Raw genomic sequence first — 16,940 nt, 5'->3', positions numbered from 1 at the left:
GTGCACTGACAATGGAAGACATGCTTTAGTGCTGGAATGAAGACGTTTCTAATTTTCTGTTGAATGTAAAAATCATGCCTCTTTAAGGTACCAGCTGCACTTTTAAACTCAGATTTTGTTCATTTAATTTTTAAATTAAGAATAATAAAATCAACACACTGAATTTGTTACAGCGTGTGAAACGGTAACGACAAAAACGATCAAAATGCTAATGAATGAAAATCAAACTTGGTGTTAGGGCTGAAACGACTAATCGGATTAATCATTGAAATATTCATTAACTAATTTAATTACTTTTATTTTTTATTATTTAATTGTTAACTGGAATATTCAGACTCTAAAAAGGACATTTCCTAAAACCGTTCAATAGATATATACATACAAATACTAGCTTTTAAAGACAAAAAAAAAAAACACCTGGTTCAAAATCCATCTGAAAAAATATCCTATTAACTCCTTTTGCTATCAGTTACTAATTGTAAAATTTTTAGCTGCAGATGCATTCGTTGCTACAAATGATCAAGTGTTCACTAAAGAAATGCTTTTTGAATTTTATTCAATAAAATGTCCACTTTCTCATTTAAAAAGGAATAAATTCTTTATTTGCGTATTCTATAAAAAGGTTTAAGTGGTTAAATGAAACAGAATGTTCCAATTTTGTTATGGACCAATTAAATCCTGACTGATTCATTTCTATATTTAAATGGTGAAGTATGAGATGGTTGCTGGAGTTTTCCTTTGCCCCAAGCCAGTCCCCACCACTCACCGTCCCCCATGGGGTCGGCGTAGGGCAGGCTGAAGCGCACCAAGTCGATCATGCGGTTGGGCAGGTTGATGTAGAAGCGTCCCACTGATGTCTCCAGGTTGCTCAGCTGGTTCAGCACCATCATGCTGCCCTTCACCACCGGCATCATGGGGGCCGATCCGGGCGAGGCGCGCTCCCGTTCCAACGCTCGGTCGACGCCGTACTTGACGGAATTCTGCTCGGCGAGGTCTCTGAGGAAGGCCAGCTCCTTCAGGCCCGTGACTCCCTCTGGGAGAAGAAATGGGGACGGGAAGAGAAAGTGAGCAACAACACGACAAGAAAAGGCAATTCTGAACTTTTTCTTTCCAATATCATAAACAAACCTTGGGTTGATGGCTTGACATGCCTGTTAACTCGGTAACCAACCAAAATTGTCTTTCACATATGAATGAAGTCTTGCAAAATTTTAATGTTAAATTTAACATTTCTACCAGGTTATAACCACAAACCTTCTTCCAGTTCCCCTGTGGTTTATCTGTACACTTTCACTTTATTAGTCTTTGAGAGAGAAAATTTGTATTATTCCATTATCATTATATTACTTGAAAAAGATCTCAAGTGACCCTGCTATTGTTTATCGCAAAAATTTCTGGGACAATTAATCATCCATTAAAAATCGTTATGGTGACTATTGATTGTTGAAAGAGAATGGCAAATTTGTCAAATTGTTTGAAAAAAGCAGAAAGAATTCAAGTGGAATATGTTCTGGTCACTTAAGATTGAACTTTGAACACCTCGAGTCCCATGCCTATTGTGAAATTTTGTGGTGGCAGCATCATGCTGTGGGGATCCAGAGCAGAACACAAATATAAGCCACACTTTGCAGATTTCTATGTTTGTTTTTTTGGGTTTTTTTTTTAATCACATAGAAACCCATAAAACACTTTGACTTCTCACATTTTCTTAGTGGAAAGTCAAATGCACCGTTTATAAATTTTGGAACTTTTTTCTGCATCTGCATCAGGAATTTCTTTTAATACATTCAGGCCCCAACTTGACAAGCTCGACTTGAGCCACCCCAAGCTCCCTCCAAGCCCAGCTGTCGTCTGTCAACTCCAACACCATGACATAAATAAATCTGCCAATACTTAAACATAAACATGCAGAACAGAGACAGCAAAGCACACTTTTGACTATCTTAACAGGCATCACAAGGTCATTCAACCAATGGATGGATGGATGGATGGGTGACAAGCCCCCACAGCTGTCACCTGGAACATTTGGCATCCCACCGGCCGTCGAGAAGGACAGAGTCGAGCGTCTGCCATCGTCCAATCACTGAACGGATTACAGTGGGATCTCTTTTTAATGCCAGGGCTCTGCTCGTTTGATCACCCTGCTGGACCGCAGAGTGGAGGCGATGGGTGGCAGCGTCAAACGGACTCCAGGAGGGAAATCTGCTGACAGCTCAGGGTGAGCAGAAATATCAGCAGTTTTCATTTGCAGGGGTCCTTAAGCTCCAATATTCCCCAAAAATATTTGATCTGAAGGGAGAAAATTTTTCTTTTTTTCATTTTTACATCTGATTAAGAATCGAGCTACAAAACAATGGACTGCAGAAGCCAGAGATTTTTGCAACTTGTCACACACGCGCACGCACACACACACACACACACACACACACACACACACACACACACACACACACACACACACACACACACACACACACACACACACACAACTGTGCATTGTAGTGGCGGTGAGACTGCTGATCTCCTTCAACAATCAGCACTTCACATTTGGCAGGAGATGTAGCAAAAAAAAAAAAAAAAAAAAAAAAGACCCCCTTTTCCCCAGCCCATCCACAAGCCGAGCCTTTCAGAGTCGTGCAACAGCATCAGCAATGAAACAAATGTTTTTCCGAATATGCAATGCTAATACACCAGGAGAACGAGAGATTTCTGCATCCTTTTCATCATCTCTCTTTAAAGAGCCAAGGTCCTCTGTCAGTCACACACGTCCAGGCAGCGGCGCGGCCCTTTGAAGTCTCGCTCTCCCCCTTTCTCTTAGATGTACCTCATTTCCATTCACCGATGCAAAAATGATTTGTATTAATGGTGGCCTAATGCATGCACAGAAGGGGTGGGTTAGTGCGCCCTGCGGAGGGAGGTGGGAATTAGAGGAGGCAGATGGAAAGACAAAGACACTGAAAACGGAGAGAAAGAAAAATACAGACCTCAGACTCAACACAGATAAACAAGAAACCGTCAAATGTTTCAGAGCATCTTTGCAACCTCCAGGCTTATTTTGAGAACAGATAAAAGGAGATGGGGGATCAAAAAAAATGAACAAAACTTCACATTTTCCAACAGCAACATAGCGAACTTATTAAAGGTATAAAAAAAAACTTTCCCCATAACTGACTAGATTTCACAGCTACAACTCAATTCCCCTCAAAATGAGCCAAAAAGCTGATGTAAGAGCACTTCAGATTGTTGAAATGCATCAAACAGCTTTAGGGACAAACTAGTTTTTTAAGTGGTGAGGCAGATGGAGTCACAAAAGGAATCTAACTATTGCAAGCCTTTATGATTGGTACCATGCAACCAAATATGTTTAATAATTCAAAAATAGTTGGTAAAGATGAAATAATATAGATGTTTTTTTTTTTTTTCTAAATGAATGCGCAAAAAAAGTCAATGACATAAAAATAACTAAACAAATGATCTGTGGAAACACCTGGTAGAAAAATAAATTGTGAAAATTGTTATTCTATCAGTAGCTGGTTTTTTATTAATGCTGACAAAAAAAGAAAAAAAAGAGAATCAACAATGTAACTAAGTAAACAAATGATCTGTGAAAATTTCAGGTGGAAAAAAATGGTTAATTATTGTACCGATAGTTGGTTCTATTTTAACACAATCAATGTGAAATAAAAAAGAGGTTCAAAGAAAATAAAGAGAATCAATAACATATATAAAACAACAAACGATTTGTGAAAACACCTGGTAGGAGAAATTAATTTGGTAGAAGCAAGCTTGTGATGATCCATCCATTTGTATTATTTCTCTTTCTCTTTTCATCAACTTATTCTATTGTCATTTTTGTACAGCACTTTGGTGCAGTTTCACACCTGCTTTTAAAAGTTCTATATAAATAAATTTGACATTGACACCCACCGTTCATAAGAGCATAAGTGAGGATCATGACTGAGTTGTTGAGGTGTCGGTTCTCCTCTCTGACCACGCTGAGCGTCGCTCTCTTCTCCAGCTCGGATGACTCTCGAGACGTAACGCCAGATGAAAGGTAGATGATGACCATATCTGTAGCTATTGCGCGACATGAAACACTTAATGATTAAAGGGCTCAAGGAATCTCATGTTACACATGCAAAAGAGCAGGAGTTGGAAAGTTTTGTCTGGACTTACTGGAGCTCTGCTTGCTGAGGCTGCTGGTGTTGCGGAGCAGCTGGAAAGCCTTCTGGAAGCCAGCTGCATGCTGCGTGGCTCCATTAGAGGCCTTGATGTTAGAGATGAAGGTGCTCATCTTCCTCTTAGTCTCGCTAGTGGCCGGAGACAGCAGGCTCTTGTAGCACTGGTCCAGAGAGCAAGACCGGACCGCCTCTGCCACAGACAGGATGGAGATCTGCAGAGGGACAAGGCAATTTCACCTAACCGGATGAAGTTCCTGATCTTCCAAAGCAACGTCTAAATCATCGTTTCCTAATCAAGCGGAGAAATGTCTGCTTCCTTTTACAAACCTTGTCGTGTTCGTCGATGGAATTAAGGATCACAAGAGCAGAATCACGGGCGATCTGAAGCTGTGAATCTGTTATAGACGCTCCATGGTCGACCATCACCACAATGTGTTTGGATTGTGGGCGCACTGCAGAGACGTACACAGGCCTGGAACAAGAACACAAAAACTCAAAGTGAGGCACCGGACAGTCCGCTACAGTCCAGTGCAGTCCACCAGGCACCTAACATTTTACATCACCACTAGATTTTTCTGATCATTTGGGTGAAAACCAAGGTCATACTACTGTCTGATATTTTCTATAGTTTGAGATTTAGGGTAAGATTTTTCCAGAAAAGCCCAATGGTCCACACAAACCAGACAGGCAAGACTGTCGTCAAGACAATTGTTCACCAGATAGCTACAGATGCATCCCTGAAAGAACCTAAGCCACAAAAAAGAAGCTGGTAAGTCAAAGAATTAAATATCCACACATAACAATGGAAAATGGAAAAAGGTAAACACACAAGTTGCAAAAATAGGGGAAATTATACAAGAAATTGACTAACTTGAGTGAGGGTATCCAGAAAACAATCCATTTTTATAAAACATTTGAATTAAATTCATTATACACTTAGTGTGTGATGAATCTATAATTAATGAGTTTCACTTTTTGATGCAACTTGAACAACCTACAATTGTTGTTCTAGGAAAGTCAACCTGTTATCACTTTGAAAGCAATGAAAGAGGAAACCCTTCCTTTTGGAAATCAGATTAGTGCATCCGATGAGTTCAATCATTTATCCTGAACCAATAAAACCGTTGGGTTGGAACTAAATTGTTCACAATCCACAGTTTGACATGTTGATGGCTGTATGTTGTAAGCAGAATGCGACGTGGATTCAAAGCCACTGTGTGTGGTCTGCTGGACAAGAAGACACGTACAGAGGTACGGAGTGGGGGGTACTGCTCACAAAGCCTTATTCACAACCAAAGCTGGCCAAGCAACGTCCTTTCTCCCCATGGCCGAACGCCAAGTTGCTAATTCAAACTACGATGAGAAAAATCAAGTGAAGATGCAAAGTACATAAGGAATAAAGTGAAAGATATATTCAAGTCAAGGTTTATAAATAGAAAAATGGAAAAAAACAGACTTGGGGTGTGAAATTCCATCAGTCTGTAGTGGCACAGAGGCACATTCCTGCTAAAGGCATGTATGGTCATGAAGTACAAGGGCGGCATGCCATGAGCATGCCCTCTGGGCCACCCTACAGCAACCAGCAGAGGAGGGGGTGATGGGGTGAAGGGTGCATGGGGGTGATGAAGACGAAGGCAACAACATGGCAGACAGATCCAACTGTCACGTATGTGTGTAGAGCGGGAAAAGATTTCATTATCTGCTTAAAAGAATAGTGCCTAAATACATTTTAAAAATTTTAAGAGAGAGAAGGGGCGATATGTACCGGCTGCGATGTTCGTAGTTTCCTTTGCAGTGGAACTTGTGGGCGGGGAAGACGGTAAAGATGCCCTCCTCTGAGCTGAAGTACTGCCACTTTATCCCTGGGTTGGACTTCAGGTTGTCTGCCAACACTGCACATAAGATGGAAGACAAAAAAATGGGTAATTAAAAAAATTCAGCAGGCTGATGACACGTGGAGGTGCCTGGGAGAAACAAACACAATAAAAGGATTTTCGAAGTGAAACCAGCAGCATCCCAAACACAGAGAAGTGTTCAGTACTGCTCAGGTTTAGTTAAATATGTGGATCACAGAACAAAATGACGATCTAAAACAAGCACATGAAATGTCAACTCCTTCCATAAAAGGTTCCACTCAAGACTTGAGATAGCCAGTGGAAAAACATCTGGTCAATCCGACTCATTTTGGAAAATTCAGACATTTAATCAAAATAAAGTAAAGTTTGAAAATGCAAATAATTTTCCATTCTCGCATAATAAAGTTCCAGATTTACCAGACCTAAGAAAAACAGCCTTATTTACTGTTTTCGTAAATTTCAACCCATAAAAAAATTCAGCTATAGATAGAAGTGGGGCAAATAACTTCGTCTTTTCCCAATCATGACTTTCATGATAAACTCCAGTAGCAGATCTTTCTCATTTAGGCCTTACTTGGACTCCAATTTAGTTACTACCGATTCTTACACTGGCTTTTGTATTTTCATCTAAAAACCAACTGCCCACCAACTCTTTTGGGGCTGAAGTCTGCGAAAATAGAAGGTGATTATAAAAAAAAAAAAAAAAAAAAAAGAAGTAAAATTGCTCCTTAAGCAACCTTAAGGCTATTAAAATATAAAAATGCAAACATCAGGTCAAATTACCAAATCCTATCCTAATTGACCATTTCAAAAGATGCACACGCTGAAGTAGCAAAACATAGTCAGTATATGGCAAGAAAACAAATGACTTCATTTTCATAAGCCACATGAGGTTACTACTTGTTATTTGGGTAATCTTTAATGGTGAGTTAAACTATTTGCCCAGATGTTTAATCTTTGAGTTCGCAGCAATAATAAGGATTCAATAAACATCCTGGAGGTCATTTGTAGCTTTATGGAAGTTGGTTTCCATGACCTGGAAAGGGATTTCAAGATGTTTATTCTTCTATTAATTAGTTCTACAATCACTGCCAGACACTCCAGAATCGTTCTCTGTCAGCTCATTCCACAAACTCACACATTTCTTAACTTTGTCATAAAGGGGTGATGTTTTAGTTGGGCATTAGAGAAAAAAACACAATCTTTATTCAACCAAAAAAAACAACAACAAAAAAACACCGACTACACTTCAAGAAAGAAAAGCCACTTACACAGGTTCACCTAGTGTTGAACATTTCCCCTTTGCCACCTCATCTGTCTCTTTGGTTCATATAAACAGGAACCACTTTGTAGTGCTGGCAGTAGAAGAAGGCTTGTGAAGATAAATGGCTATCTACACCAAGAAGTGGGGATCACACGACAACTACTTGCTACTACTTTAGCTTTCCCATCTGCTTTTATTCACCGAGTCTACTAAACCACAGTAATTCCCCGTTGAGCCACCTGATATTGGAGAATAAAACAGTCTGTTGTGAATTTACACTTGATAGCTTGATTATGTTAAAGCTATTGGGATGGTTGGTTATAGTACTGGATCTTAATGGGAGTCCATTCTTGTTTAGTCAGAAAAAAAAAACTTGCTTCAAGACTTCTACCTTTTATAGAAACTTCTGCTGTCTGTTTTTTATATAAAACCAAAGTGAAATATTTCCCTTACTGCTTTCACTGTTTGTCTTACAGATCATTAAGTGCAAAATTGCTTTGTTTCTCAAATACCAAATCAGATTGCGCACAATAATACTTTAATGATGCCAAAAAGAAATCCAGAGATATGACGACAGTTTACAAAACCTTGTTCCAAACTTGGTCAAGTTTGAAAAGTATTCAGTGTTCAACTAAAAAAAAAAAAAAGAAATCCCCAAACAACGAAACAAAAAAAACAATGTTTTTTCATACGTCTGGATAAATATGTTGTAACCACATTTATGAAACATGTCGGTTTAGGAAATGTCGGTGGCCTACACAGATTTCCAGTCAATAAAGCTAGACATGCTAGAGATGAACTCCAAACTAATACAAATAACATTAGCTTTACCTCTGCTCTTACCTCTGTCTCAAAACTATGACCAGTCAACTGTATGCATGTCCAGTCTGTCCACTGTAGGTGGACAGACTGGACATGCATGCTGGAACAACAATGTGAATCTGACCAAGAATGGAAGTAGAAAAGATGCGACAGGTAGACAAAAATGGATGGAAAGCAAAGGGGTAGAATGGGAAATTGGGGGTCTGAAGTTTGAAAAATTACACTGGAAGAAAGAAAAAGAGGGGGAAAAAGTAGATGAATCAAACTAGTGCTGTAATCAAACTGCACTCAGCCTCTCATCTCTCGCAGACCTGCCTGTATAAAAACTATTTTCACCAATATCCACCATTGTCCCTGTCCTTCCAAAAGAAGAAGGAAAATGACAGATAAAAAGGGAAGGGGGATGGAGGAAACAACCTAGTCTAGATATAATTACTCCATTTCAATCAGTTCTCGCCCCTCCCTTCTTTCCCTTCATTCATCATTCTCTCCTCCTCAATTATTTCTGGTGTCCTTAGCCACGCCCTCCCTTCCCGCTATAGCGGTCTTGTTTAGACTAGGCTGAGACAAATGGGAGAGACTGAAAAGAGTGGCAGTGAGAAGGTCAAGGAGGAGTTAGTGTGAGGGACGAGAAGAGGAGCAAGGAGGCCGAGGGGTAACTTGAACTCATTACGACTGGCCTTGTAAGGAAAATAAAGCCCCACCAATGATGATGTGTTAAAAGTGGCAGGAACTAAAGATTTGTAGAGAGCTGTTCCTGGTTTAAAAAAAAAAGAAAAAAGATTTGAGCCAGAGTAGCAACAGAATGACAGATGTATAGTTTTGTTGAAATTCTTGCCCACTCCTGACAGAATTGGTGCGACTGAGTCATATTTGCAGGTTGCCTTTGCTCTCTCATACTTCCTGCAACAAAACCCTCTACCATATGATGGTAGATAGGATCTGACTGCTTAGGATGGACTTTAATGCCAACTATTTACCATTGCTGTCAAACTGATCTAGTTGAAACAAACTCACCTTACTGAAGTTGTATCTAAAAATAGCTGAACACACAGAAAATTCTGGAAGAATAATCTGTTAAGAAGGTTTCAAGAATGTAATTTAACTGGTCCAGTATGTTAAAACAAAAAACTTCAAGTAAAATAATCAACCAGTCTGGCAAAACAAACAGTCGAGGCTTAAAATCTGCCTACACTTTGAGAATGACTGAGAAATTGGTGCGGAATGGAATCCATCAATTTAATCAGGGTCATAAAATTGTCATTGTTTTTCTAAAGAATGGTGAAATTAGTTTGCAATGAGGAAGACTAAATTTCCAGGAAACGATTTGTAAATCGCAAAGATAAAATTAATTATTCTTACAAATAAAGTTGCATGTTATGAGCATGTGTTGTTCAGAAAGTAAACTGAGAAACAGCGCCAAAACAGAAAAGTCAGCTGGTTGAAAACTGGAGCTAAAAGATCCTTTTCCATTTTCCTCGGAGTTGGATCCAGACAGACGTGTGCTGCAAACACATATGTGAGCTTTACAAGGTCATAATCTGTAGCTGGGCTCATGCAATCTGAAAACTCACTAAATGTGTTGTGGTGGCCGTCATAAAGAGCAGTTTTCCACTGCGTTCACTAAACGTCTCTTAATAAGAGGGCTTTTTTTTTTATTTTTTTAGAACTGATGCAAATTCTATTTGACATCAAGTCAAAATAAGTAAATTCTCCTCAAAAGGAAAAAAGAACAGATGATCTGAATAAACCTGCAAACTAGAGTTTAAAGTAAAATAAGATTATTTGATCTTAAAGATAAAAGATTGAAAACAATGATAATAGAAAAAGAATTAAATGAACATGCAAAGAGAACGAATCAAAAGGTCTCTGAAGGTCTCACACAAAACTAGAATCTGGTTTTAAAAAATTGGTTCCACAGAACATCAATGTCCTTGACAATGTTAAACGTTCTGGAGCCGAGAAGTGAAAAAACTGGTAAAATTGTCATGAAAACTTGCTTCTATGGGAACTGCAGTTCATGACAGGCTAGCTTGCATACAAGAAATCCTCCCTGTGTCTCTCTGTACGGGAATAGTAGATCTAAACTAACCTGAGTTGAGGTCTCGTCCCGGGTTGAATGCTCTGCTGTTGACTGTGGGGGAAAGTCTGTCACAGCAGATGGTCTTGGACACGTTGGTATTGAAGTTTCCATCAAACCTGCAGACATGCAAAGAGGAAGTGGTTGAGAATTTACAGAGCATGGCCGATTATTTGTTGGTGAAACTGCAGATTTATCACTACAAACCAGATCTGTAAGTTTGATCACTCACTTTTATCACTCATGCTTTTACTTAAACTATTTCCTAAGACGTAGAGAGATTTCATAAAGGGAAACAAGTGAAACCATGTTGGTCCAAAACCAAACTCAAACATCTGCTTAAAAAAATAGACTTTTCTTGTTTCATTACAGTACAGTTAAGTTGCTAACTGTATTATCTGATGCCCAGAACACTTATTAAAGCAGATTTTATGACTCGTGAATAAAACTTTCCATGGAAAATGGCTGAAATTCTCCAAACATCCCTAATACACAGCTGCTTAAATAAATAAAGAACAAGCACCATTAAAAACTCATCCTGGTTTGATGACTTAATCATTAAAGTAAAATAATCCAATCTCAGTCATCCTCATTTTTGCCTTGCAGCATACAGCACTGAACTATAAATCAAAATTAGCTACAAAAAAAACTCTCGCAATGATTTTTGTTTTGAGAGCCAACAGCAACAATATTTTATTTAGAGATAAATACAGTTCTAAGCAGCTATAAAAGTTCAGCACAAATAACAGAGGCAGATGATGTTACACTAAATAATCCCAAAATTTGGGGGAATTTAATGAGGCAACTGTGAAGAAATACTTTGTTCTTATGGTTGATTCAACCCAAGCAGGGCTAACTCTGGTTTTGGATTTTCCTAAGAAACATTAAAATTTGAGAAGAAATGGGAAGATATTAGTTGTTACCCAGTGATAGTCTAGCATCAGTATTACTCTCCATCTCAGTAGAAGGTTATTGACAAAGATATCCTGCTGCATTTAACAGGTATTAGAACCGATAATGCTAGTGATCCAAAAAACTATGTATTGACATCAATACATAATTTTCTTATCAGTGCACTGATAAGAACACTTGAGCCAATATTGATATCCGATATTAATATTGGTGTTATGATTAAAATCCAATATTTATTTCTCATATTATGTGTTGCAACACTATCACATACTCAAACAAATACAACATGGCCAAATTTTCACAAGCCCACTTTTTTTTTTTTGTGCTTTTGCTAAATTCAAAAACATCTATAATTTGAAGTGAAGTTGGCACTTTAGCATTAGCTTCTGCTAAATACTCTAATGTATTTTTTTTAGCATTAGCAGGACTAATGTTTATTATTGGTGCTTTAGGATTAGTACAACTAATGTTTGAGTTTATAATGACTCCTCTATCTTTTTTACATTGGATGAACTTTTAATAACATTTTGAAGGTCTAACACACAAAACTAGAATCTGGTTTTAAAAAATTGGTTCCACAGAATAAGGATACATTACACGCTGGCAAACGTTACACTTATAACATGTATAAAACCAGAAGCTTCCCTTTTTCTGCTGATCAACACAGCATTAGATATTCAGATTGTGGAAGTTTATTGTGACTTGCGCTACACATTGTTGCAACACGTAGAACGAGAATATAATCTGCTTTTGTTGACAACCACATTACATCACTACATATTTGCATTTTACATAGCTTCCTGCTGAGGTACTTAAGTTTGAGAAATATGACAAAAACAAAAAAAAAAATCTAAATTTAAGCAAAGCTCTTGGAAAGTCACTATATAGTTCATCTAATTACTGTTGCAACAAACATTATTTGGAAGCACTTGTTCAGATATTAAATTTTAGCTTCTGATCAGTGGAATTTATACTATTAAACCCAAGTTTTACATTTTGCATTTTAGAGGACCACAGTTGGAAAATGGACTCGGAGTCTGTTTGAGAAACGTTGTTATACCAAAACATGCAATATGAACATGCTGTAGCATTTAATAAGCAACAGATTATACATCCTTAATTAAACCATTCCATGCATTTCATGAAGAAAGCAAGTGAAAGAGATCCAATTAAAAAAAGAGATAGATGTATATCAGATTATGTTGTCCACAGCACAATCTTTATCAGTTTGAGAGAGCACACAGAGGTAATGAGAAGACAAGGTCATTGGGAAATGAAGAGCTTCGGGCTTTGATGAAGAAATAAGTATAGGCGTTAGGAGGGGAAAAAAATAGATAAAATAAAGTCACATGCAAGAATACAAGTGACTGGATCTTGGTGTGCAGGGCATATGGTTTTACTTAAAAAGAGCTCAGTTTACTGCAAAGAGAACATTTCAGCAAGGGGGGGAGGAAATCACTTGTCCACACAGAATAATTTTCCCGCACTGTTCCTGACAGCTTTTCGAAATGAGCTCTGGTGTGAGTCGATTTATGTAGGTCTGCAATATCTTCTATAGAGCTGGGGACTCTTATAGAGCCCTCTTTTGCTCATTTTAATGTCTCACAGATTTCCGCAACAAGATGTGCCTGAGTTGATCAGGTGGTGGTGGAGAAGGTTGTCCTGCACTGCACCAAGCGTGGCCACTTTGATCCCTCCCTTCCTTCAGCTAAACTATCCCCAAACATCCACAATGTTTGGGGATGTTTGGGGACATGTATGTTTGGGAACATACATTTTTGCACATGTGCCTCTTAGAGTTACATCCCAAACAATGGTCATTTTAACTGATAGAAGTATTAATGCACAGATTGCATTTAAACCACTCATTTAGAACCCCATAATTCTTCTTCACGATTCTCCTTCATCCCAGTCTGCAGGAGGGGGAGGCCATGAGGCAATGTGAAATGTGTGCTAAATGTAAAAAAAAAAAAAAAAAAAAAAAAAAAACAGCAGCTTTGAATTCAACATCAAAAAGCCGTATGTGAGGGAAGAGAAAAGCGGGAAGGAATGCAGTGAGTTTTAAACATCTTAATTAGGTGGTGGAATAGGTTTGGAGAAAAAAAGAAATGGGATTTAGCTCATCAGAAATGAAAAGATCACACACAGTTTAGTTTAATAGAATAAATATATAGTTATATATGCAAAAAAGCTGTGCAATACATCAAATTATTCTCCAATTTTAGATGCATATCAATAATAAGATGTTGGGGGAAACCATCGAAATGGGCCAGAGAAAATATTTAAAACTTGCAGCATGAAGCAGAAAAGCAGAAAATGCCAAATAGAACAGCGCCTGGTTTTTTCAGCCGCTACAAGCCACTCACTGTTTGTAGAATATGTTACATTAAGCTGCACCCTGCAAAAGGAACCATGTATTTTCACAAAGCAGACAGTTCTGCTCTATTGAAAAAGCCCCATGAGAACAATTACCTTGAAGAGACTTGCTGCTGTGAGAGCCGCAGAGACTAATACCATTTCTAATGTGTTTGCAATCCCTCTGCTGCAGCAGCAGTGGTAAAGCAACCAACACGCTACCCATAGAATTGAAATGCTTGAAAAAAGCCTTTTATGTATCCCTGGATGATGAAGCGGCTCTACAGAAGAGGACTGTAAAGGCAAAATGGTGAATGGATTTAGGGGAAACTGGTGTGTAGCAGCTTCTTCTGAAGAGGGGACTGGATGGCACTGAGGTACAGTGTGTCCATTTTATGTCTCTGCTATAGGGGATAAGAAATGTCCAAAAGAAATCGCTACATTCCAAACATACCAAATAATGCTCTAGTGCAGAAGCACTCCTACCATTTTAATTTTTAGTCACATTGGACAACCTTAAATTTCAGTGCAAATGACTGATTTCTATGTGGCAGCGCAGCACAAACTGATATATCGTTGTGAAGTGGAAAGAAAATAAAATGTATTAAAAAATGTTTTACAAATGCAAGTCAGAAAATTGTGGAATAAATATATGTTTAACTTCCTTTAATCAAGCAGGCCTAAAAAACTAGGGCAGTCATTTTCTACATAAGTCAAGAAATAGATAAATGGCATCAAGACATTTTCAGATTATTATTTAATTAATTAGGGCTGCACAGTGGCGCAGTTGGTAGAGCTGTTGCCTTGCAGCAAGAAGGTTCTGGGTTCAATTCCCGGCCTGGGGTCTTTCTGCATGGAGTTTGCATGTTCTCCCTGTGCGTGCATGGGTTTTCTCCGGGTACTCCGGTTTACTCCCACAGTCCAAAAACATGACTGTCAGGTTAATTGGCCTCTCCAAATTGCCCCTAGGTGTGAGTGTGTGTGTGCATGGTTGTGTGTCCTGTGTGTCTCTGTGTTGCCCTGCGACAGACTGGCGACCTGTCCAGGGTGTACCCCGCCTCTCGCCCGAAACGTTGGCTGGAGATGGGCACCAGCACCCCTCCCGACCCCACTGAGGGAAAAGGGTGCAAGAAAATGGATGGATGGATGGATTTAATTAATTAATTAACTAATTCATTCATTCATTGATCTTTACAGTCTACTGAAATGTCCTGGCATGAAATAGGAGTGTTGAAGGTAACGTAAGGTAATTTTATTTATATAGCACATTTTCAGCAACAAGGCAATTCAAAGTGCTTTACATGAGTTAAAAGGAAAAAATAACAAACCAAACGAAAAAAAAAAAAAAAAAAGGAAAGAAAACTAATCTAATGTTGTTCTAAAGTGTGTAAACTAAGTGCTCCTGTTCAGGGTTACCAAGTATCTAATTCCATTTCTAGATAGTGAGTACTCTACAGTTTCTGATAAAATAAGCTAAAGAGTGACTGATCTAATTCCTTTTCTGGGTTAAAGTGAGTACTCCACAATTCTAAGTTTGTTCTAAATCCTTTTCTGGTTTAAAAGTAATATAAACTAAGCAGCGACTGTTCCTGTTAAGTATTTCTGGATTCCAAGTTCGTAGTTATTCTAATTCTGGGCTGCATAACATTGATCTAAATAGTGCGTACTCCACAATTTCTGATATTACTAATAAACTAAAATAATCCTTTTCTGGGTTAAATAGGGAGTACTCCACCGTTTCTAAAACAAAAAAGAAGAAAGGACACAGTAGGGCAGGTGGCAACATTCAGACAAAACAAAGGGGCAAAACAAAGACACGAGTGAAGGCGGTGACGTCAAAGGGCTACGAAGGAACGTTACTGAGCATCCTGGCAGAGTCCGATAAAGGTGTTGTTTATCTAGGAATGTCCTTAGGAGTGTCCAGCTTCGCAACTCCATGGATACAGGAGGGGGTGAGGAGGGAAGAGCGTTGTGTTTACATATCTTCGAGGAGATTAGAGATATGCAGCCCTTCCAAAGCCACATGGGGAAAGCCAATTCAGAAACAGAATGTCTTAGGTCGGGAAGATTATAAATTTCCATCTTCCCTAAAGTCTCTCCGATACATCTCGGGTCCCAATCATCCAAATTAGTTTGGTTGTTCCACTGAGGTGAAACTAGCAACTTCTCCAAGATCAATTTCATCCGGTTAGTGAGTTTTAGAGTCCTCGTCTCTGTCCACGCCAACAGTCCGAGTGTTCGCTAGTTCGGCCAAGTCTGTCACAAATTTGTCGATAAGCCAGGAATCCAAAAGCTCCAAACAGTAGAAATCCTGTTATCATGAATAAATCCAGGGTGAATCCCGCCGGGTGTGTCCCCGCAGGACAAGCGGGCTCTCCTGTGCCCAGACTTCTCGTCGAAAATTTGATCAATTGCAGTGAGAGATCGGTTGACCAGATCCATAATTTGTAGATTTGTATGATTTGCAAAGAAAGGCTCCAAAAATATAGGAAAAAGACCCGACAAAAACAGAGCAAGCAGGGCAGACGAGGGCAGGGAGGGAGCAGAGGTCTACCCTCCAACAGTACAGACAGAACCTGCCTTAGCAAGTAGTAAAAAACTAATAACCACTACGTTCTGAGTTTGTAATTTAATCTCAGAATAAATCCAGCTGTTCTGTAAAGGCTAGTTTTGGAATATTAGTAAAACTGGAAAAACTAGGCAGCGACAGCAATAACTAGAGATTGGGATTGTCTGATAACTGTCATACACTGTATAAATATTCCCGTATGAAGGGCAAGAAGAAAGCCACTGTTGAAATAAAGCCACAAGCATTGTAGGGGGTCAAATTAAAGACCTGGACAAAAGTGTTCTGGCCAGATAACATAAATATCTGATCATGTGTCAGGTTTTTATTTATGAGAACTTTAGAAAACCATGTATCCATTTTATTTTCACTTCACAATTAAGTCCCATTTTGTTCTGATCCATATAATAAAATTCCAATATATTACATTGAAGTTTGTCATGTCAAATAGTGATACAAGTAATTTCCCACAAGGCACTGCAGTGTAAGTAAATACAGCAAGTAAAAATTGAACTACGGTTTCAGAACAATTACTCTGAGTAGGCTTTCAGACGGACAACAAATCAAAGTCTTTTATAGGAATCCGACCAGCAATAACTCAAGACAGGCTGGAGTAAATGGCCGTCAGAGAGAGGTGATAGAAGAGGCTACATTCAGGAATTCAAACATGTTCTGCACAGGTTACGAGCTCTGTTAACAATAAGAGCATTATGGGTGTCTAACTGTTAATTTTAGAAAGTTACAGATAATAAACACCAACAGCCCCTACGTGACTTTATAACTATGTGAGAGAAGGGGATCTATTCCACATGGAGTCCAGAAAAACTATAAATCAAGTTTACAAGAGGATCAACTAAGCTGCACGTATCTTCACTGATATACTGCAGGCAGCAGCAGTGAGGCC

The 16,940-nt window shown here is 38.7% G+C and overlaps 1 protein-coding gene across 1 annotated transcript in view; it reads right to left on the bottom strand.

Moving 5' to 3' along the window:
• cachd1 (cache domain containing 1) overlaps positions 1–16,940 on the bottom strand; it is an 80,261-nt gene that overhangs the window by 20,928 nt on the left and 42,393 nt on the right. The window contains exons 4-9 of the mRNA XM_017304501.2: positions 10,216–10,322; positions 5,947–6,073; positions 4,509–4,653; positions 4,177–4,393; positions 3,928–4,077; positions 767–1,033 (exon numbers count right to left, since the gene is read on the bottom strand). Coding sequence (XP_017159990.1) covers positions 767–1,033; positions 3,928–4,077; positions 4,177–4,393; positions 4,509–4,653; positions 5,947–6,073; positions 10,216–10,322 — 1,013 coding nt within the window. The remainder of the gene's footprint in view (positions 1–766; positions 1,034–3,927; positions 4,078–4,176; positions 4,394–4,508; positions 4,654–5,946; positions 6,074–10,215; positions 10,323–16,940) is intronic.

The sequence above is a fragment of the Poecilia reticulata genome, chromosome 4 (genome assembly GCF_904066995.2).
Source record: "Poecilia reticulata chromosome 4, P_reticulata-male-v2, whole genome shotgun sequence".
Lineage (NCBI taxonomy): Eukaryota > Metazoa > Chordata > Actinopteri > Cyprinodontiformes > Poeciliidae > Poecilia > Poecilia reticulata.
Note: the sequence above shows the minus strand (reverse complement) of the source record. Positions and strands in the feature narration are given on the sequence as shown.